This window comes from Histomonas meleagridis (assembly GCF_020186115.1).
Source record: "Histomonas meleagridis strain 2922-C6/04-10x chromosome Unknown contig_57, whole genome shotgun sequence".
Classification (NCBI taxonomy): Eukaryota; Parabasalia; order Tritrichomonadida; family Dientamoebidae; genus Histomonas; species Histomonas meleagridis.
In genome coordinates, this window is record NW_027150900.1 from 96,137 (window position 1) to 119,592 (window position 23,456).

Genomic DNA, 23,456 nt, shown 5'->3' on the forward strand with positions numbered 1-23,456 from the left:
GTTTTTGTTTCATAAATAGTTAATGAATGTGTAATTGATAATGTAATTGTTAATGTGTATGAAAATGAAAATGAAAATGAAATATCACTTTGTAATGATGCAGTAAATGTATTTGATTGACTAAATGAATGCGTTGGAAGTGGTTCACATGTTCCTTCTGTGTTGTCTTTGGCAACATCTAAACTTCCAAATTTACTTCCGACGTATGTTGCATATGTGATAACACTTGTTGAAACATTAAAAAATGCACCTTCACTAATTTCTGGTTCTGAATCTCCATAATAATAAATGCATTGAAGATTATAACAATTACCAAATGCTGAACTTCCAATATTTTTTATTCCATATCCAAGTGTTAATAAAGTTAAATTAGAACATAATGCAAATGCATAATTTCCAATTGTTGTAACTGAATTTGGAATTGTAATGTTTTTGATTGATGAACACATTGAAAATGCTGAACCACCAATTTCTGTAACATTTTCTCCAATTATAATCGTAACTAATTTAGAACATGACGAAAATGCATAAATTCCAATAGATGATACTGAATTACCAAAATTAACTGAAACAACTGATGACCATTCTGAAAATGCATCACCTGGAATTGAATAAATATTTTCACTGATAATTATATATTTCACAATATTTTTATATTGAGAAATTTCATTAAATTCATTTGAATATATGATTGTAAGTGTTAAATTATCTCCATTATATATTTGATAAGAACTCATGAAAAACATAACAAAAATTAAAATATTTTCAGTTTTTTTCTTTTCGTTTGCTTTCAATTTATTCATTAAAAATTTGATTTCATAAAATAAAAAAAATCCCAAAATAAAAAAGTTATACATTAGAACTTGAGCATTTTCATTGAATTTGAACATTTTCTTCATGAAATTATTATTCATTGAAATTGGTAAATGAGCTTTTAATGAAAAATGATTATATGTCAAAGAAAAGAATTTGAAATAATGTTTAACATATGACATCAGTAACTTTAATAAAGAGGAATGATGCTGATATTCTTCTGTGATATAATTAAATGTATTTGATTCATTCGCTTTTAGCATAATATAATTTGTGACTTTAATGGATACACACTCTTTGTTATGGGATGAGAATGGTAAACATGTATGTCCTTTGGATTCTAAAGTGAAATAAGTGGAATGTTTGAGAGTTTGAGAAATAGATAATTGATCACTAGAAATCTTTGAACCTGAATTTTTTGGAGAGGTTTGTAATGAGCAAAAGAAACACATGGGTAAAGCCAAAAAGAAAGAACACATTTGCGATAAAACTTGAGAAACTTGCTAATAAATCAGTCAAAAACGATACAGAGAGTTTCAACCGGTTCGCGTTTTCGTCGGTTCATTGGTTTAACATTTGTTGATGCATGTTTTGTTGTTTTTGCGATCGGAAGCTGTTTACAAAGCTGAAAACGTAATATTTTTATTGAAAAGTGACAGAAAGTCCCCTCATTTCAATTGCCAAAACAACAACAAAAAAAAAAAAAATGAAAGAAAGTGATATCGTTCGACTTATGAAAGAAAAACGCTCAAAAAGTTTGCTTCGACACAATTACGTATTGAATTTTGGGGAGCTCCCCTAGTAAAACTCTAAACGGCTGCGTTTTTGTTTACCAACTGATTTAACTTTCATGAACTAATAATTTGTCATCATTTTTGTACTGAATCAACCAAGAAATACATATAATCTCGGCTTCATTTCCGCTAACAATTTCACAATTCCAAGAATAAGCTTCGCGTTGTTCGGTGAGCAAACAAAAAGAAATTTTAAAAAAGAACTCATTGAGAATAAATAAAAATATTAAAACGTTAACAGAATACTTTACTCAATAAATCATAGAAAAAGTAAAATGCAAAAGATGCAAATTGTTTAGAAGCACTTGCGGTGGACAATTCCTGGACCAGCTTCGTTGTATTCGTCACGTGTGATAACCATTTGTGGGAATGTGGCAAGGGAGGCGAGGATGGAGCCACCGATCCAAACTGCGTATTTACGTTCTGGTGGGGGCGACGACTTTGATCTTCATTGTTGGTGGTGCGAGGCGGACCATTTCCTTCTCCATACGTTCTGGGAGACCTTCGAACATTGTGGTACCACCAGAAAGAACAATGTTAGCGTAGAGATCCTTACGGACATCAATATCGCATGCCATGATGGAGTTGAAGAGGGTTTGGTCGATACCTTCGAATTCGAAACCATTGAAGTGTGGCTTGAAAAGAAGTTCTGGGCACCTGAAGCGCTCGTTGGCGATGGTGATGACGTTGCCATCTGGAAGTGTGTATGAGATGTCGCATTCGGATGTTGTGGCGGCCTTGTTCATTTCTTCGTCGAAATCAAGAGCAACATATGCATGCTTCTCCTTGATATCACGAACAATTTCCTTTTCGGCGGATGTTGTGAAGGTGTAACCACGTTCGTTGAGGATCTTTTGGAGGTAGGCTGTGAGATCACGACCGGCGAGGTTGATACGCATGATGGCGTGTGGAAGGGAGTAGCCTTCGTAGATTGGAACTGTGTGGGAAACACCATCACCTGCATCGAAAACGATACCGGTTGTACGACCTGATGAGTAAAGGGAAAGAACGGCTTGGATACCAACATAGAATGCTGGAACGTTGAATGTTTCGAATTGGAGTTGGATCATCTTTTCACGGTTGGCCTTTGGGTTCATTGGGGCTTCTGTAAGAAGAACTGGATGTTCAGCTGGGTCAACACGTAATTCGTTGTAGAATGTGTGGTGCCAGATCTTTTCCATATCGTCCCAGTTGGTAACGATACCGTGTTCAATTGGGTACTTAAGGATAAGGATACCTGCCTTAGCACATGCTTCATCACCAACATATGTATCCTTGTTTTGACCACCAGCGATTGTTTGGACATACTTTGGACGACCAACAATTGATGGGAAAACTGAGCGTGGTGCTTCATCACCAGCAAAACCAGCCTTGCACATACCGGAACCATTATCGATAACTAATGTTTGAACTTCGTCTTCAGCCATTAGATGAAAGTGAAGTGAACTAACAAATGCACTTTTTCAATTGAATTTTTGGGACAAATCGAAAAGAATTCTTGAAGAATAGTGTCAACATATTTTCATTCAAATAAATGTGACAGGAAATTTGTCACAAAATTATAAGAAGATAAGGAACAAATTCCTTCCTAAAAATCTAATGTTTACTTTATCAAAACTTATTTGTTTTGATTTGAAAATGTTAATTAAGTGGAAGTTTTGATTTGTATCCAAAATATTAGACAATGAAACATACCATCATAAAAATCACACCGATTATTATATCTTTAGCTTATTTTGTAGATAACATTTGGGCTTTGATTATTTCATTGATTTGGTTTTCGTCTAATCCAAAATATCAATATATTGAAATTTCAAATAATGGAAAATTTAACATAATCATTAAAGATTATACAACTCATTCAATTATTCAAATAGGTTTCATTTCAACTGAGTTGTCTTTAGCAGTGATTACATTGATTTTATTCTTAGCTCAATCAAAATATTGTTTTATGTTTTTTTATTGTATCACTTTTTTGGTTAGTATTGGTACTATTTCTATGCATGGGATTATTGTTCATATTACTTCCACACAAATTTGTTTTCGCAATTTTCAAAGTAAATTTCCTAATAATTGTTTTACTGCTCACGAAAATAATATAAGTATTTTACCGTTTTCTATTTTCATACATTTTTTTATGGCTCTTTATTTTTGGATCTTTGTTCATGCAGTATCCCAAGGAGATCAAGAGGCAACATCATCATCAAACGAAGAATATGTCGTGTACCCTAACAATGAAATCCAAATGGATCATTATTATCAGCAACCTCTACATGATTATCAACCTGAAATCATTCTTTCTAAATAAACAATTCAACTATAGCAATTTAATAAGTTGGTTTTAAAGCCAAAATTATAAATTTTGTTTTTGTATTTAAAATAATAATCAATTAATTGCTTATGAATGAGAATTTATTTATCAGATTTTCAATCAAAAAATTACGACCGGAATAATTTTTTTCAATTGCAACAAATAATTCAATATAAATGTTTCTGTCGCCTAATGGGGCAACTTTTTCCAAAATTTATTGTTGCTTCAATATTAATCTTAACAACCAGTCTAATCTCACTATTAAAATTTACACCAGAAACAAATGACTATTTTAAAAAACTTTGGGGATTCCAAAATACATTTCAATCAAATTTTCATTACAATTTGTCAGAAACAATTTTTATCAAAAGACTTCGTCAAAAGGCTTTACCTCAATATTACTCTTATTCCCAGGCTTGTCCAAATTCTGACATTATTAGACCTTTTACTCATGAATGCAAGAATATCACAAGTTCTTTTGAAACATCTTTGTTTGCTATCTCTCCTCTCTCATTGCTTAACGGACAACTTAAAAACTTAAATTACCAGTCTCTTCTAGATTTCAATTTCAAAGGAGTTGAAATCGGTCGAATTGCAGAAAACGTAATTTCACCACTAATTAGCTCATATTTAGTTACTGGCAATTCCACATATTTAAAAATAGCAAGTTCCCTTGGTCATACACTTCTTAATTCTTTCACAGGACCAATACCAAATCCATTTTTTGGAATAAACAAAGGACATTTTGGCTCAAGCGATGTCTATATTGAGGATGTTTCATCTATTTTCCCTATTTTTTCATCACTTTTCGACCTCACTAAAGACAAAGAATTTTACACATCAGTTCTTTCTTTTGTTAACAAAATAAAATCTGGAATTAAAGATGGAAAACTTGCATCTAAATATTCACTTAATACTAACAAACCAATTTTTGAAGAAAAATATATTATTCCTTATAAAATTTTAAGTGATTTGTATAAAATATCACAAATTTTGCCAGGTTTAAATACAGATAAAATAATAGAATCTGTAGTACCTACTACTATTATACAAGACCCATTAATTATCATCGATAATAAGGGAGCAAAAACATTTTCGATTGAAACGTGTTTACTTGCACCGATTTTAACTTCAAAATATCATTTTTTGAATACATTACAAGAAAAGTGTCTGCAACTCATAAAAAATAATAAATTGCCCATTCGAATGAAAGGGACTAATGTAGATAGTGGTAATTTTGATTTAATTTCAAGCTTTAGATTTGAAGGAGAAATTTTGGAGTTGATGTGGAAAATAGGTAAAACAAATGAATTAAAAAATTTTGTACTTAACTCTATTGATAAATGTTCAAAAAATAATTTGGTGTCTGGAATGTATAACATAACACAAAATAAATTGGATAACATACTTCATCCACAGTTCTTTTCGAGATGGGTTTTGGATCCAATTTTAGTTGAATTGGGATATAAATATGACGATGTGGTGCTATCCGAAACAGGCAATTTGTTAAAAATTAAAAAATAAAATATGTATATAACTTAATTTTTTCCATGAAAAAAAAAATGTGTTATTTTGTTTCAAGTTTTTTACATGTGATTAAAATACACAAAGAGACAAAGATAGAATAAAATGAAAATTTTGTTGGCATATCTTACTTTACCATTATTTTCATTATGTTTTGGTTTTATAAAAAAATTTGTTCGTTCATAAAATATTATCCAACGTTCTTAAAATCTTATTCAGTTACTTTCATTGAATCTGAAACTAAATATATTTATGTCGATTTTATATATTGTAATTATAATTAAGAATATTTTATTTATTATTCAATTTTTTTTTTTTATATTTCTTATATAGAAAATGTAATAATAAATTTTGATGATAATAATACATTAATTATCATTATAATTGTAATTATAATAATCATAAATATTAATGATTAAATATCAAAATAATAAGCGAAAACAAAATGAAGAAGAAATGATTAATTCAGATGAAAATAATAATAACAATAAACAAAATATATAATACATTTTCAGTTGGTATTAATAAATCAAATATCGAAGAAAATCCATTTGCAGATGATTTCAAAGAAGAAAAATTTATAAATCAGATATAAATAAACATATTTTAAGAACAAAATAATTTATTTATTTATTCTTATTTTATTAATTTAATACAAACCTTTTTGTTATTTGGCAAATATTATGTTCCTTCTATTATATATTATATGCTTGTTTCTATATGCTAAAAGATTTTCTCATCATATGCCACAAGTTTGTTCAAATAATACACCACTTTTTTGGAAATCATTGAAAAAGTCAGTCCAATTGAATCGATTCGTGGTCAAATCTCTAATGACAATTCCTGCAAGTATTCCAATATCAAAACTCACAAAAGAAGAAATTGAAAGTTTAAAACCAGGACTAGTGGATGGACTCTCTTCCCTGGATATGGATGGTGTTGCAAAATATATTAAAAATAAAGCAAATAAAATCATCTTGATGATAGGCGCAGGCTTATCAACAGCAGCTGGAATCCCGGATTTCAGGACACCTGGTACAGGATTATATTATAACCTACAAAAATTTAATTTACCAACCCCTGAAAGTGTATTTTCAATTGATTATTTTGATCAACATCCAGAAGCATTTTTCCAACTTGCAAAAGACACGCTCCCAGGAAGATACAAGCCAACAAAAGGTCATTATTTTTGTACTTTACTCCAAAGGAAAGGCATTTTAAAGAAAATTTACACACAAAATATCGATGGGCTTGAAGCATGTGCTGGTGTTTCACCAGAAAAAATTATCTATGCTCACGGTTCATATTACACATCGCATTGCAGAAAATGTCACAAATTATTCAAGCTTGAAGATATCAGATCCAAGTATGACACAGGAGAAGTTATACACTGTGATGCTCCCAATTGTGATGGTGTTGTTAAGCCCGATGTTGTTTTCTTTGGAGAAAGTCTTCCTGACGAATTCTATGATAATTATCAAGAAGATTTTGACGAATGTGATCTCCTCATTGTAATAGGTACATCATTGGTTGTCTATCCATTTGCTGGCTTGATCCACGAGGTCAAAGACACTGTTCCACGAGTTTTGATAAATAACCAAAAAGTGGCAACTTGCGAAGAAAACGTAACGGTCACCAAAGATGAAAATGGAAAACTTACAGCAAAGGAATTAAGAACGAGACAAAAATTCTTTAAATTTGATCACATTTTAAATAGAAGAGATGTTTATTTGGGCGGGGATTGTCAAAAGGCAATTTCTGATCTGGTCGAAGCAATCGGCTGGTCAAATGAATTCGAAGCACTGGTGAATGAGAAAAATGAAAATTAAAATCTTTTTATCATTGTTTTAAGTCTTTTAATTTTCTTATAATATCAATCAATGTATTTTTATACACAAAAATACAACTTCAAACTCGAACTTTGTTTCCATTTTAGTGAACACATTTGTTTTTGAACATATAAATCAAAGTAAATTAACATAATTATATTTGATTTTGAAATTTATTAAACAACTTAGAAACCATAAAGTGTTCTACCTTGGCGCTTAAGAGCATAAACAACATCCATTGCTGTAACAGTCTTCCTTCTTGCATGTTCAGTATATGTAACAGAATCGCGAATAACATTTTTCAAGGAAGTGACGAAGAACGCCACGGATTTCTTCATAAATATCACCACTAATACGTTTGACACCACCTCGACGGGCTAATCTTCTGATAGCAGGCTTTGTAATTCCTTGAATGTTTTCACGCATAACTTTCCTATGACGTTTTGCACCTCCCTTACCGAGACCTTTACCACCTTTTCCACGACCTGACATTTGGTTAAATGATGTATTGATGTTTCTTCTGTTTTTCTTCTCAAATTTAGCGGTCTTTTTGGTGTCATTTTGAACCCTAATTTATTCAATTAGAAAATCCCGGTAATATTATTGAAATTTTAGTGGAAAATATTGTCATTTTAGACCCATAATTTTAAAGTATATATTAAAATGAAATTCCTTTCAAAATAAATAGGAGTGTAATGGCAAAAAATTGATTTCGGATTTTTCCCTCCATTTCCAGAAGTTCATTTTCCAAATGGCTCGTACAAAACAAACAGCTCGTAAATCTACTGGTGGTAAGACTCCACGTAAATCACTCGGTGCTAAGGCAGCTCGTAAGTCAACACCAGTTGTTGATTCACAAGGTGCTAAGAAGCAACATCGTTTCAGACCAGGTACAGTTGCTCTTCGTGAAATTCGTAAATATCAAAAGAGCACAGACCTTTTAATCCGTAAGCTTCCATTCCAACGTCTTGTTCGTGAAATCGCATCAGGATTCCGTGGTGATCTTCGTTTCCAATCATCAGCAATTGCAGCTCTTCAAGAAGCATCAGAAGCTTATCTTGTAGGACTCTTTGAAGATACAAACCTTTGTGCAATTCATGCAAACCGTGTTACAATCATGGAACGTGATGTTCAACTTGCACAACGCATTCGTGGTGAACGCAACTAAACTCGAACAAATCAATAAATAGTTATCTTTCTCGGACAAATTTTTCTTCACAACTTTCTCGAAATGTATCTACATATTATATAATATTAAGTTTTCGATTGTGAACTTTACTCATACGTACGAGTATATATATATAATTTGATCGGCATGTAAATTGAGTATGTTTGTTTGGGAAATCAACGGTTTTTGATTTCAGGTACAAACTGTATAAATATTTTAAATAATTATTGAATACAACAAGTTATATAAAAATATTATAATATTATTCATTAAATATTTATACAAATTTCATATAAAATTATCATTAAATTCTTCAAAACAATTAAATTACTGCTTCACTTCGGGAATTACTTTACTTGGAAATTCGAAGTTAATCCGAATTAAGACCAAAAAGATATATAAATACACATTTGGGATCGAAGATAAAACAAAAACACAATCTAATTTATTTAAGACAATTTCAAGTGTGCCAAATATCAGTTTCGTTTTGGAGGGAATAGAGAATTCTCTGCATCTTTCATTCTTCCTTCAGTTACAACTGAGTTACTTAATGCGTTAAATATTACAACAGCAGCTCAATCGCCGCCAACATTACGTTATCGATTATTATTAATGTTAACAGCATTACAGATATTAAATACAGAAAATTATGATGAAAGGTTAAATATTTCCTGACCAGAAGTTATTGAAACATTAACAGAACATGAATCTAAAACACATGAAGCTTAATGAATGTATTTTAATATTATTGCAAGTGATTTCATAAAATAAGGACAACTAACTCAACTTGGACCAATTGGTCTACTTTTGGAAACCTTAATCTGGTGGCATAAAAGTATTCAGAATCCGATCCCATTATATCTTTTTTGGATGTGCATTTAATAGCATCCATTGATTACTAAAAAATTACCAAATAACATATATGGTTGTGAGAAATGGTACCCTATCGTTATGTAACGGTTTAAACAAAATTTTTCATGAACTTTCATACAACGCACTTTGGTAACCCTGTGATATCTGTTAAGAACACACTTTGATTTTAACTTTTTGGAAGCGATAGAAATTTATCATCATCTAATAGACCATTTCTTATAATTATTTATGGAAAACTGCAAACAGGGAAAAGTTCTATTTTAAATCAATTAATCAATGGCCCTAGTCTAGGTTGTTATTGTAATAAGGGTGAACCGATTAAAATCGAACATACAACAAATTTTTATCGAAAACATTTAATAAATGGTAAAACACTTTGTGAATAAATAAATTTGATATTTTCATTATTTAAATCTTTTGTAAAACAAAAGATTTTCAGAGAATACGAGTGAAAATATGCTTGTGAATTGCAAACCATGTACAAATTGTCTACACCAATTAATAAGTAAACGGCTATGTGAACTTTTTCTGAAATAAATAAACCTTTTGATACAACAACTTGACAAACAAGAAAACAAAATGAACTATTTATTGGTAATTTTTTTTACTCTTCTAATACTCGTGTTATTCCGCCTTTATAAGTGTCTTCCCGGCTTATGCCCTAAAAAGCGTTATGAAACAAAACCAATTGATGTTCTTGTTGTATTGGGTTCTGGTGGCCATACTGGCGAAATGATGCCTCTTGTTCATTCTCTAGTACAGTCTCCTAACTATAAGAAATTTATTTTTGTCTTTTCTGATACTGATCAATTATCTAAAAAGCATCCACTTATTCCAAAAGACTCACAATTTATCTCAATACCTAGAGCACGAAAAGTTGGACAATCATTTTTTACATCGTTTTTTACAACAATTTATAGTTTTATTGCAACATTGCCAGTAATGTTTACAAAGCCACAATTACTCCTTGTCAATGGACCTGGCGTTTGTTATCCAGTTGTTCTAACAATTTTCTTAGGTAACATGCTTGGAATCACAAATTGTTCGATTGTTTTTATCGAAAGTGTTTGCCGAGTGAAATCTCTTTCCCTTACTGGAAAACTAATATACCCATTATGTGACCTATTTTTTGTGTATTGGCCTGATTTACTTAAATTTAAGAAAAGAGCTCAACTTCTTGATTTATATGGGTTAAACAAAAATAAATAAACTGTATTTAAGCTTTTGTCTGTTTAAAAAGAATGATGAAAGAATTGTGGGTATCCACAAAAACGTATATATTGGAGATATAGACACGTAGTGTACTTTCTTTTTGAATTTTTTTCGTAACATTTCTCCATAAAATATTTTATGGAAAAACTTCATACATCGAACAATATTCATGATTTTAAGCATGTCAAAAAATCATACCATATTTTGTTATATGGGAATGTGATGCAAATAATAAATTATGAAATGAATTGTAATTGCTTCATTAAATTGATGTGCAAAATTATTTTAACTTAGCCTTATATTAAGTATGATTTACAAAGGGTAATTTCATTATCTGCATCACATTAAACAAATCAAATCCAAAGAATTCCATTTTTTCTTGTGTATGATGTAAGGCATTGAAAAATGGCAGTTTTACCGATGATGTAAACTATTGAATTGTGTTGTCAGCATTTATGGTGGAAACCCTTCCCTCTTCGCAAGAGCCACCACAATTTATAGACTCAACAACCACGAACCAAAATGAACTAAGTCCAAATGAATTCTCTGATGGCGCATATAATTTCAAAGACTTTGAAGAAGATGAAGAAGAATCTGTTGATCAACAACGAACATTTATTCTCCCAAGTGAACTTACGCCACAACCAATTATTCGGAAACATGAGCCAATTCTTATTAGTTATGATCTACTTAACGATAATTTTCCATTTGGCGATATTTCCTCTTTGTCTTCATTTGATCCTACACAATGGTATAATTTTATACCCGAAAGGTTTGGTTTAACATCAACATTAGCTTATACATATGATCCTTCTAATTCTAAAATTAATATTATGTTAAAACGTACAAATAATTTCTCAGTGCAAAATGTTCCATCATTTTCTTATGCTATACCAAATGATGAAGAATCAATTTTATTTTCTTGTAATGATGGTTTTAGAATTTTAGAAAACGATATGATCTTTAATATATCAAGTAAATTTAAGAATGCTAAGAAAATGATAGTTGATCCACTTGATGAAAAAAGATTCTTTTTTTTATCTTCAGAAGACAATAATCTTTATGTATTCCAAATGATTCAAAATAATTTCCATACGATTTTCGTGCAGGCGAACGTTTACGACTTTGATGTGTCAAAGAAATACTTGTTAACAGTCTCGTCCGGGAAAGTTTCATGTATTCAGCGCGGTGATACATCTATTTTGCCTTTATGGTTTTTAGATTATATTGAAGGCTCACGAGTGTATTTGAATGATAATTATTATTTCATTTTCTATCAAAATGAAGTTCGAATTTACAATATAACCGATACGAACCTTGTCCAACTAATACCAAATGTATTAAAAGTAGCCAAAAGCGGTGAAAATATTATGTTTTTAATTGGAGATGGAAGATTACTTTATAATCATTTTCTTTTTGATTTTTCTGAACCAATTATTTCTGTTGCTATTGATGATGGAGTTATTTCTGCTTGGTCTTCTATTGAAGAAGAGCCAACAATATTAAGGTTCGAAAATAAATCCAAACAAAATATTTCGAAATCAGATTTAATATCAATGAAAACTTTGATATATGAAACAACAGAAAGATTTTATCAAACAATAACCAAAATGATTTCTAAACAAGATGATAAGCATGAAGAAATGATGAAAAATACAATTAGCATGTTAAACGATAGTTACAAAGAAGTTGAAGCATTGTCTATAGCAATGCAAACGCAATTAGATTTGCTGAAACACGAATACATGAAGCAAAACGAAAAACTGCCATTGCAAGCTCAGATTGAAAGGTATATGAAAACTGGCGAAATTGAAAAGGCATTGGAAATTTCGTGTAAACTACCCAATAACCAGTTTTTGGAATTCTGTGCAAAAGATAACACACTCGAAACGGTCGTTCGACGGTTACCAGCGGCGGTTATATTAATGCTAATTAAAAAAATGGTGATAACAATCAAATGCGATAATGGGCCGTATAATATTGGCGTGTGGATTTCAAAGCTCGTTCTGGTTTTGTTAGGAAAGAAGGACGAAACAAAGAGTTTGAAATATGAATTAGAAGATACAATTTCAACTATCATAGCAAAGAATAGATTCATTTTAAACTCTGATGATAAACATCGAGTTGATCAATGGTTAGTGGAAGAGTTAATGAATATTGCAAATCTTTTGAAAAACATTGTTAATGACTCTCATTGATTAAAGAATTTCAACAACTTTTCTTTTTTGTTTTAGAATATAATAATAAAAAATATGACACAAAAAAAATAGATTTCAAATTAAAATAATTTTTCATAATAAATCTTTAGTCACGAAAAGAGTGATTTCATGAATTTGGATAAACTCAGTGTTTTTTTATTAAAAATGAATTCTGAGCATATGAGAAAACTTATGGAGTCACGATTTTCCCATAATGATGCATTCAATTTTTCAAGGCTAAGAAAAAATAGGTCTTTATTGAAAAGTTCCTTTTTATTTATTTGAATACTTTACTTCTTAAAATCGATGAATGGAGCACAACCACAAACAGAATCATTTGAAACACTAAGTGACGCAATTTCATATGTTTTCAAGCAGGAACAAACATCCCTTCTCAGTCTCGACAGAATTTGCGAAGTTTTGTCAAGCCCTGATTTGTTTATCAAAAATAAAAAACGTGTTGTTTCCTGTGCATCTATACCACGTAGAAGAATTTCCAGTACCCTATCATCTTCAGATTTATTTGTCAGGGCTGGCCCTCCTCGAACTTGTTTATGGGCAATATGCCCACATAATCCACTATATGTGAGTGACGGAGCAATTGCCGCCTCTATTGAACAAATGCTTGCAAGTAATGGTCCAATGACTCTTGAAGAACTTGTAAACACAACAGAATTAACTAGTGCTGATGTGCAATTATTCGAGCGTTTTTTATCAACAAACGCAACAGAATTCACTCTTCTTGATAATGGAAAATATTGGTTTACAAACCAACCTGTTCCCACTCAGCACGACTTTGAAAGTATATCAAATGCGTTAGTTTTTGCATTTCATGCTTTTCCTCAGGGCGCTTCAGTCGAAGAACTTCACTGGTATTTATGCTTATCTACAGTGTCTCAGACAAAACCAATTACACGACGATGTGTTTCACGTGAATTATCCAGAAGGCAAGATTTGTTTTTACATCTTTCTAGAGCCCGTTACACATTAATCGAGCACACAAAGAACCCTGTTGTCCAGGAAACGAAGGAAACACCAGCGCCCAATAACAGCTCTGCTCCGTTTAACTTTGTCATCCCACAAATTTTCCCACAAAATTTGAACGATAGTATCGTTCAGAAAGATTTTCAGACGCCGATTAACGGTTTCGATCAACCGTTTAGTAATCCTTTCGACTTTCAAGAAAGTAAATTGCACCAGGAAGTACAGAATGATGATGAAGATTACTTTGACCCGGTTAACTTTTTTGGCAATGATTTCCAGTTTTCTTTTGATTGATTGTTATAAAATCTGTATTAACTTTATTTTTGCATGAATATTAATTCGCTATTTTCATAAAAAAATTTGGAAACATAATGTTCTAATCGACGATTGTATTTTAAACAAATCTTTCTCATTTACAAATGATACTTTTTTAATTGAAAAAAAGAACGTCATAAATGATTAAAAATTGGAATAAAAAGATGTAGGTTTTGTTTAGCAAAAGATTTAAATTTCTTACAATTCTTTGTTTGGTTCAAATTGCTTTCTGAAGAATTCTGCAGCTTCCCTAATGGTCAGCTTTCCTTTGTAGCATGTAATCTCTTCACCCTTTTTCACATATATTCCAGGGAAATTCTCAAGCTTGAGCTCATCAAAAAGTTTTTGATCATTTGAAACAAAAAATTTGACATCACTCATTCCTAACTTCTTTTCGATTCCTGCCCAAATTTTTGGGATCGTTGGCTTTTCAGTGAACAAAATAGCTGCATTTTCAGAAATAGATTGCGTGTAATTATTACGATCAACAACAATAGCTGTATCTTGTAAGAAAGCGGACACCCAATTAACAAGTAGACGTGCAAGTTGCATTTCACGATATTCATAAATTGTTCCATTGGTAAAGAATAAAAGTCTTGGTACACCTTCTGTGTGAAGTTCTTGGCATGCTGTTCTGTTCAAAGAGCAATCAAGTTCTGCCCAGTTAGTTATTCCATCACCAAGTTCAGATGCTTGATTCCAAGTTGGTAATAATCGAACACAATGTTGGCATGATTCGCTATGCAACATTACAAAATAGCTTTTATTATCATTTGGTGGAAGACCTTCTAAGTGGACGATATTGGGTCCAAAATTAAAATGAGAAGTAATAAAAACCAAGAAACAAAAGAACATTTGGTTGGATTTTCTGAATAACCGTCAACCGAAATTTAATTTCATCCTCGCTTTTATCTAAAACATTTTTGAATACTTTATTTGGAGTACCCCGTTAGAAAGCGGTTATCAATATTTTAACCTTATCTTTAACTATTAAAATGTAATATTATATTCAAGTTTTCTTTTTGAAAAATTCTCGTGTTTTTGAAAGTAATCCTGACGATTTCGAGATATTTCCATTTTAACATTTTGAATTCATTTAGCAGCTTTATTGAATAGATTTTACGGTTAGAATTTGAAACGGAAAAAGTGACATTGAACATAAGGTAGTTATCATTTATCAAAACGAGATATTGTTGTTGTTGTACTTTAATAAAATTTAGCTTATATCAAAATGCTCATTTCACATGAACATTTTTTGCCAATCAAAAAAAAAAGATGGAATTTTTAGAATTTGAATTTAGCGCATATCAATTTAATTATTTCTTTGTGATTAAATTTCGAAGCTATTAGAAGTGCTGTTTGAAGTTTTTTGAATAATTTCCAAATAATGTTATAAAATTTTATTTTATTTAAATGAATTTTAAATAATATAGTTAATTATTTTTAGCATTAACATCAATTTCTTTTTGTTCGACAAGAGCTTTCACAACTTCATAATTACCTTTGAATGCTGCTGAATGAAGTGATGTCCAAAATATTATTCATAATTTCCAAATGTTATACAAAAATAAGAAACAATTAAAATAAATATCATAGAAAACAAATTAATATTTTTAGCATTTATATCAATTCCTTTTAGTTCAAGGAGTAACTGAACTACTTCTAAATGGCCATTTAAAGATGCAAGAATAAGTGCTGTATTAAATAATTTATATAATTTCCAAACATTATTTTTAAAAATAAAATTATTAAAATAAATATTAATTAAAACATAAAAATATTTTTAGCATTTATATCAATTCCTTTTTGTTCAAGTAGTAATTCAACGACTTCTAAATAACTATACGAAGATGCTAAAATAAGTGCTGTATAAAATAATTCAAATATTTTCGATATATTATTTTGAAATACTGAAATAATAAAATAATCATGGAATATTTTCTACAAAAACTATTTCTAGCATTAATATTTATTCCTTCTTGTTTAATAAGCAAACCAACTATTTCTGTACTACCATTTTCAGATGCATAAATAAGTGCTGATTTCTATATTTTAAGTAATTTCCAAATAATGTTTTTAGATTTTATTTTATTTATATAAAAATTAAGCAAAAGAAACAAATATCTTGAGTATTAATATCAATCCCATTTTTTTTAAGAAGTGATTTAACGATTTTTGCATGACCCTTTTCTGAAGCACATGTAAGTGCTGTTTGAAATAATTTGTATAATTTCCTAATATTTTTTAGGAATTTCAAATTATTAAAATAAATATCAAATGAAATAAAAAAATATTTTTGGCATTAATATCAATTTCTTTTTGTTTTAAAAGTAATTTAACTATTTCCAAATGACCTTGATAAGATGCAAGAATAAGTGCAGTATTAAATAATTTAAATTTTTTCCAAATAGTATTTTGGAATACTGAAAAATTGAAATAAACATGAAACTAAATTTACAAAAATTATTTTTAATATTGACATTAATCTCTGTTTGTTCAAGAAGTAACTTAACTATTTCTATGTAACCATTTTCAGATGCATAAACAAGCGCAGCTTTTTATAATTTAAATAATTTCCAAATAATATTTTGAAATATCAAATTATTAAAATAAATATCAAATAAAACAAATAAATATCTTTAGCATTCATATCAATTCCTTCTTGTTCAAGAAGTAATTTAACTATTTCCAAATGACCTTGATAAGATGCAAGAATAAGTGCAGTATTAAATAATTTAAATTTTTTCCAAATAAAATTTTGAAAAATAAAATTGTTGATATAGATTTGATTTTAAACATAAAAACACTTTTAGCATTAATATCAATTTCTTTTTTCTTAATAAGTAATTTAACTATTTTTAAATATCCAAAAAAAGATGCTGTCATAAGTGATGTATTAAACAACTTAAATAAATCCCAAATTTTATTTAAAAATGATGTAAAGTTGAAACAAATTTCAAATCAAACTAATAAATATTTTTGTAATTAATATCAATTTTTTTGTGTTCTAAAATGAACTTAACTAATTCATTATTTCCTGATTCTGTAGAATAAATTAAAATATCTTTTGGAATTGGATTAAATTCAAGAAAATATTTGACAAGAAATATGTTTCCAATTTTTGCTGATTCATTAATAATACCATCATTGACTTGCAACCCCTCTTCAAGTAAAAATGAAAAAATTTCATAATTATGATATAAAATACAAAACTTTCCTAATTCTTCTAAATTATTATTTTTAAAAACTTTGTTTTCATAAAGATATTTAAAGATATTATTTTTATGAAATTGAATTGCTGTTTCATATGCATATTCAAATGATGAATGATTTTGTTCACATAAATGAATAATTTCAAGATTTCCACTTGCAACAGCATATTTTCCTGTGTTATTTACATTTGCACCATTCGTAAGTAAATATTTAAAACATTTAACTGATCCAAAAAATGCTGCATAATTAATTAATGTTACATTGCTTTCATTAATAAATGAACATCTTTCATAAAGTGATGGCTCAATTCTTTGATTAAAATCGAAATTTGCTTGTGGTGATATTTCTTGAAGTTTTTCGATTTCATCATTTCGAATTATCTTTGCAATTTCATTTGGATTAACTCCTTCTTCAATTAATTGCTTATGAAGCTCCCAATTGTTTTTTGAAAGTTCATCATAATTTTCAATAATTGATTCTAAAAATTCAGAATATATAAATTTTTTAATTTCTTCTTTCGACATGTAATGTGCAAAATAGAGATTGCTTTTGTTAATTTTTGGCTCAATAAAATGTAGTTCATACATTTTTTCAAGAAGCCAAAATGACTCATGTGTATTTTTGTTAATGAGGAAAATTGTAATGACATCAATTATTTTCGATTTTATTTTGTTTTTCTCATATTTTTCAATTTCTTTAATTAAGTTCAAATAAATATTAAAATCATTAATTCGCAAATCAAATATTGTATACAACATTTGGGAAATCATTAAATTAAAAGATAATGAATAATTTTTTTCATATTTGTTGATGATGGAGTTTCTTAATTGATTAAAATTTAAATCATTTAAATCAAAAAACATTCTATTTATAAGTATGAGTGTTTCCAATTGGTCTTGATTTGACATGTAAAAATGGCTTGAAACTCACTTTTTGACTGCTTTATGTAATTTTTTTGCGGCCATCTATACACTCAAAAGCTCAAGAGTTCAAATGGCGGTTTCCCACTTTTTATGTGGAGCTCCTTTGGCTTAGGGTTTGATGAGCAAGTTCCAAGCGATCCAAGTAACAGATTTTTCAACGCCCAAACCTGAAAACGCCATTAGAGTCTTCTGTTTTTCGGATACGCATGGTCTTCATGCAGACATCCCTCGAGAACATATTGTCCCCGCAGATATTGGAATAATGGTTGGTGACTTTACAGGATATGGCAATGTTACTGATGTTGACAGCTTTCGTGATTGGTATCTTCAATTGCCATTTACCCACAAAATTGTCATTGCAGGTAACCATGAGATTTCTTTTGATGAGGCCAATCGTGAATCAATCACACCAATGTGGAATGACCGATTTACGGTCCCAGTGGAGACTATCAAATCACATATTTATCATGAAGGATTGATCTATGCTGAACATTCCACAATTGAACTTATGGGTCTTAAGATCTTCTGTTCACCATACACTCCTTTCTTCTGTAACTGGGCCTTTCCAGTACCAAGCAATGATGATAAATTTTGGGATGCGATTCCATATGGCACAGATATTATCGCAACGCATGGTCCACCCCGCGGCATCCTTGACATCACAGCAGGCAATTTCCCCGTGAATTGTGGAGACCCATTACTCGCGAGACGTGTTTCCCAGGTCAAACCAGCGCTCCACATATTCGGACACATACACGAAACGTACGGAATCAAAGTTAGTAAAGCGTTTGGAACGACGTTTGCGAATGTTTCTGTTGCAAACTTCCATTATAAAATTGTGAACAAGCCATTTGTATTCGATATGGTTCCTAAATAAATTAAGTAAAATTTTAATACGATTATGCACATCAATTGTTGTAATTGAGAATAAAAAATTTTATCGGTATAAAAAATAATTCATACATTTTAATATTAAATTTTATGTAAAAAATTATTAAATCTGTCTGTTTATTTAGAACTCATGAATTTTTTAAGCCTTAATAATTGTATTATTTCCGGGTTATCAGTCAAAGTCGATGCATAATCATAAACAATATTTTCTTGCTTTATAAGTAACTTTATAACATCAATGTAACATCCTTGGCAAGCATATGCAAGAGCAGTTTTAAAAGACACAAAAAAAATTCCAAATATAACGTCAAAATATCAATTTTTTCAAATAAACATCAAAAATTAATATCAAATAGTTTTCGCATTTATATCAATATCTTTATGATCAAGAAGTAACTGTACCACATTAATAGATCCGTTCCTACATGCTGACATTAGTGCTGTCCAAAATATTTTTTGAAAATTCCAAATATAAATTCAAAACATTGAAATTATTAAAGAAACAGCAAATAAAATATTGATATAGTTTTAGCATTAATATCAATTTGTTCTTGTTCAAGAAGTAATTTTACAACTTCTGCATCTCCTTTCGAACAAGCAAGCATTAATAATGTAATAAATTGTTGGATTAATCTCCAAATTATTTGATAAGACATAAAATATTTTATTATAATTTTGATAAGATGAAATAAACATCTCTCTCATTGATATTAATTCCTTTTTGTTGAAGAAGTAATTTAACAATATTAGTATTATTATTTTTACAAGTAATCATAAGTGGCGAGTTAAATAATTTGAATAATTTCCAAATAATATATGAAAACAGCTTAAAATCAAAATAAATTTTATATAAAATAAATTGATATCATTAACATTCACATCAATTTCATCTTGTTCAAGAAGTAATTTTATTATTTCTTCATGATTATTTAAACAAGCAATTAAAAGAGGTGTTCTTTTTAATTTAATTAAATTCCAAACATTTCTTTTAAACATCAAAATTTTTATATAAATTTTAAATAAAAAATAAAAATATCTTTTTCATTAACATCAATTTTCTTTGTATCCAAAAGTAATTTGACAATTTCAGTATAACCATTTGAACATGCAATATTTAGTGGTGTCATAAATAATTTGAAGAAATTCTAAATTATTAAATGAAACATGAATTAATACAATTATACTTTATCTAAAGTAAATTAATATCTTTTAAGTTTAAATCAATTTCTTTATGTGTAAGAAGCAAAGAAACAATTTTTGGTTTATTATTTTCTACTGCAATGATTAATGCTGTTTTAAATATATCAAACAAATTCCAAATAGTGAAAACAATCATTAAACTCTTAAAATAAATATTATTCAATAAAAATTAACTTTTTTTTCATTTATGTTTAAACCATTTTGTTCAAGAAGCAATTTAACAATTTGTGAATGGCCTCTTTTACATTCATTCATGAGTAATGTGGAAAATAATATAAATAAATTCCATATAAACCATAAAAAAATCAAAACTTTTAATGAAACATTAGATAAAATGCTAAAACATGTTTATAATTAATATCAATTCCTTTAATTGAAAGTAATAATTTAATGGCTTCCGGATTATTGCTGTTTGAAGCAATTTTAAGCAATTTAAAAAATATTAAAAACAAATTCCAAATAAAAAATAGAAACATGTAACACATTAAACTAACAACAAATAAAAAGAAAAAATATGTCTTGTATTGATTTCAATATTAGTTTGTTTCAATAATAAATGCATAATCTTTGTATCACCTTTTGAACAAGCCCACATAAAAGCATCCCAAAAACAAAAAAACAAATTTTAAATATTAAGATAATATATCAAATAAAAATTAAAAACATTAGAAAAATATATAAAACATCTTTTATATTAATATCTATATTTTTAGTCGATAGTAATAATTTTGCTATCTCAAAATAACCATTTGAACAAGCCAACATTAGTGGTGTACAAAATATTTAAAATAAATTCCAAAAAGTAAATAAAATAAACACCAATTAAATCATTTAAACATTTTTTGCATTATAATCAATATCTCTAAACTTAAAAGTATATTCAATAACTTCAATATTTCCGGATAAAACAGAATTTAATAAAATATTTTTAGGTAAATTAGAATTCTTTAGTGCATATTTCATTAATATATATATATTACCATTCTTTGCAGATTCTTGAACCATCATTTCATTAATGTTTAGTCCTTCATTTTCCAAGAAAAACAATATATCATAATTATCATATTCAACACAAAGTTTCCCGAGTTCATTTATATCTTTCATTTTGGAAATTTGAAATTCAGAAAGATAAAAAAATATTTCGTTTCGGTGAAACATAATAGCAGTTTCATACGCTTCTTCAAATGTTGCAGCGTTTTTTGAACATAATTGGATAATTTCATGATTTTGACCTGCAACTGCAAATTTTCCTGTGTTTGTAACAGTTGCTCCATTTTCTAAAAGAAATTGAAAACATTTAATCGATCCAAAGAATGCTGCATAATCAATTAATGAAATATTAAATTGATTAACAAAAGAATGTCTTTCATATAAAGATGGTTCAATATTTTGATTCAAATTAAAATTCATTTGTGATGAAATTTCACGAAGTTTTTTAAAATCATCATTTTTAATGATTTGTGCAATTTTAGTTGAATTTGTTCCTTCATTAACATAAATTTTATGAAGTGCCCAATTATCTTTAGAGAGTTCTTCTATATTTGCTAAAAATTGCTTACTAAAAGGAACGCGTTTTAATTGAAGAATCTCATCATACTTCATGTGATGTGAAAATAACAAAGATTGTTTTGATTTAAGAAATGTCTCATCAATAAGTTGATTTTCATACATTTTTTCTAGAATAAATTTTACTTCTTGTGAATCTATTTTATTAATAAGTTGCAAGAAAATTTTAGTTATCTTTTGATCATAATGAACTGCTTCTCCTTCAATAGATTCCATCGCTAATAAATATTTAATAAAAATATTATAATCTTTGTTTTGTGAAATAATTGCTGTATAAACTAATCGGCAAATAGCTAATCTGAATGAATATGGGTGAATTGCATCAAAGTAATTACAAGTTGATTTTGCAGATTCTTCAATGTTATCATCAGTTAATTCGAAAATTATTTTCTGTAATGACCTAAGATTCTTTATATAATTGCCTTCAAGATTCTCTTGAGAGTTCATGCAAAATGATTTTAAAATTGAATACATTACTTTATATAAATGTCAAATGCAACTTCTTTTTGGAAATTGAAAAGTTTATATGTGAACTGAAACAATTTACGCTCAGTTTAAACAGGGAATGTTCTCGTTTAAACAAAATAGTTAGCACACATATGAGCACATTCACAAAGCTTGTTTTTTTTTTTTTTCAAGTAGTGTGTTCGTTTCAGAAATTTAGATTAATTAAAATATATTTTTTTAATTAAAACACATTATACATCAAAAGTTTTTGAATATAATTATTACATATAATATTAATCCGATAGCATTTTTATACAATATTTTTGGAGATCTTAATCCGCTCCTGTTCGCGTAGAATCCATTCCTTTCCGAGAAATTCTATAAAAAATTGGTGCGTTAAGCATTGTTCAGCGCGTGGTCGTTTGTTTGGGTCCTTATTGAGCATTTGCGAAATCAATGCTCGCAAAGAAAAAGGATAGTTTTTCCATTCCTTTTCTTGGAAACTAAGCCTTATATTGGCTGCATCTTTTCGCATTTCTTCGATTTTTTTGAGAACAAGTAGTTCTTTCTTTGTGATAAGATAGAAAAATGTGGCACCTAGAGACCATATATCTGATTCAAGACCGTGCGGCTGAAGAGATAATAACTCTGGAGATGAGTATGTGTAGGTCATTGCGTGACAACGACATAGATGATCTATTGAATTTAATTTGTTAGCATGCCCAAAATCAATGATCTTTGGTTGAGGATCATCAAAGTCATTGATTTTAAGAACAATATTACCAGGTTTAATGTCTCCATGGAGAATTGACATAGAATGAAGATATTCAATCCCTTCGAGAGTTCTGAACATAATTTTAGCAATAGCTAATGGGTTAGATATCTTAATGTCCAAGAGTGAACACCTTGCTCTTGGCATCAAAAGAACTCTGAATTCTTGAAAATCAAAAAAATCAAATAAAGGCATAATGTATGGGTGCCTTAAAGAACTCTGTATTGAGCATTCTCTTTCTATTCTTTCTTCTGTCGTGTTTTTGTGATTAATAAGTTTAATTACCATCTTTTGAGATGTAAGAGGAGCTTGCACTGCATACACAATAGAGTTTTGTGTCCGATCGATAGGTACCATCAATCGAAAGTGTTTTATACGAGAAGGTGGGTTAGACTGCATAAAAATAATTTACAGCGCATTACA

At 29.1% G+C, this 23,456-nt stretch overlaps 10 protein-coding genes across 10 annotated transcripts; 6 read left to right on the forward strand and 4 right to left on the reverse strand.

The window, feature by feature from the left end:
* Positions 1 to 2,023: 2,023 nt before the first annotated feature.
* Positions 2,024 to 3,034, reverse strand: GO595_007732 (actin; the record flags this gene model as incomplete). The annotated part of the gene is made up of 1 exon (XM_067921228.1): positions 2,024 to 3,034. The coding sequence occupies one exon, from the start codon at positions 3,032 to 3,034 to the stop codon at positions 2,024 to 2,026; it is 1,011 nt and encodes a 336-aa protein (XP_067772108.1).
* A 3,241-nt stretch (positions 3,035 to 6,275) lies between these two features.
* Positions 6,276 to 7,271, forward strand: GO595_007733 (NAD-dependent protein deacetylase sirtuin-2; the record flags this gene model as incomplete). Its single annotated transcript, XM_067921229.1, has 1 exon — positions 6,276 to 7,271. One exon carries the CDS (start codon positions 6,276 to 6,278, stop codon positions 7,269 to 7,271), a length of 996 nt encoding a protein of 331 aa, XP_067772109.1.
* A 267-nt stretch (positions 7,272 to 7,538) lies between these two features.
* On the reverse strand, positions 7,539 to 7,763 carry GO595_007734 (histone H4-3; the record flags this gene model as incomplete). Its single annotated transcript, XM_067921230.1, has 1 exon — positions 7,539 to 7,763. One exon carries the CDS (start codon positions 7,761 to 7,763, stop codon positions 7,539 to 7,541), a length of 225 nt encoding a protein of 74 aa, XP_067772110.1.
* Positions 7,764 to 8,022: 259 nt separating this feature from the next.
* On the forward strand, positions 8,023 to 8,439 carry GO595_007735 (histone H3.2; the record flags this gene model as incomplete). Its single annotated transcript, XM_067921231.1, has 1 exon — positions 8,023 to 8,439. The coding sequence occupies one exon, from the start codon at positions 8,023 to 8,025 to the stop codon at positions 8,437 to 8,439; it is 417 nt and encodes a 138-aa protein (XP_067772111.1).
* Positions 8,440 to 9,891: 1,452 nt separating this feature from the next.
* On the forward strand, positions 9,892 to 10,521 carry GO595_007736 (UDP-N-acetylglucosamine transferase subunit ALG14-like; the record flags this gene model as incomplete). The annotated part of the gene is made up of 1 exon (XM_067921232.1): positions 9,892 to 10,521. One exon carries the CDS (start codon positions 9,892 to 9,894, stop codon positions 10,519 to 10,521), a length of 630 nt encoding a protein of 209 aa, XP_067772112.1.
* Positions 10,522 to 10,979: 458 nt separating this feature from the next.
* GO595_007737 (uncharacterized protein) lies at positions 10,980 to 12,722 on the forward strand (the record flags this gene model as incomplete). Its single annotated transcript, XM_067921233.1, has 1 exon — positions 10,980 to 12,722. The coding sequence occupies one exon, from the start codon at positions 10,980 to 10,982 to the stop codon at positions 12,720 to 12,722; it is 1,743 nt and encodes a 580-aa protein (XP_067772113.1).
* Positions 12,723 to 13,028: 306 nt separating this feature from the next.
* GO595_007738 (uncharacterized protein) lies at positions 13,029 to 14,000 on the forward strand (the record flags this gene model as incomplete). Its single annotated transcript, XM_067921234.1, has 1 exon — positions 13,029 to 14,000. One exon carries the CDS (start codon positions 13,029 to 13,031, stop codon positions 13,998 to 14,000), a length of 972 nt encoding a protein of 323 aa, XP_067772114.1.
* Positions 14,001 to 14,219: 219 nt separating this feature from the next.
* GO595_007739 (Thioredoxin family protein) lies at positions 14,220 to 14,771 on the reverse strand (the record flags this gene model as incomplete). The annotated part of the gene is made up of 1 exon (XM_067921235.1): positions 14,220 to 14,771. The coding sequence occupies one exon, from the start codon at positions 14,769 to 14,771 to the stop codon at positions 14,220 to 14,222; it is 552 nt and encodes a 183-aa protein (XP_067772115.1).
* Positions 14,772 to 18,275: 3,504 nt separating this feature from the next.
* On the forward strand, positions 18,276 to 19,034 carry GO595_007740 (metallophosphoesterase domain-containing protein 1-like; the record flags this gene model as incomplete). Its single annotated transcript, XM_067921237.1, has 1 exon — positions 18,276 to 19,034. The coding sequence occupies one exon, from the start codon at positions 18,276 to 18,278 to the stop codon at positions 19,032 to 19,034; it is 759 nt and encodes a 252-aa protein (XP_067772116.1).
* A 3,537-nt stretch (positions 19,035 to 22,571) lies between these two features.
* Positions 22,572 to 23,180, reverse strand: GO595_007741 (Pkinase-domain-containing protein; the record flags this gene model as incomplete). The annotated part of the gene is made up of 1 exon (XM_067921238.1): positions 22,572 to 23,180. One exon carries the CDS (start codon positions 23,178 to 23,180, stop codon positions 22,572 to 22,574), a length of 609 nt encoding a protein of 202 aa, XP_067772117.1.
* Positions 23,181 to 23,456: the final 276 nt, after the last annotated feature.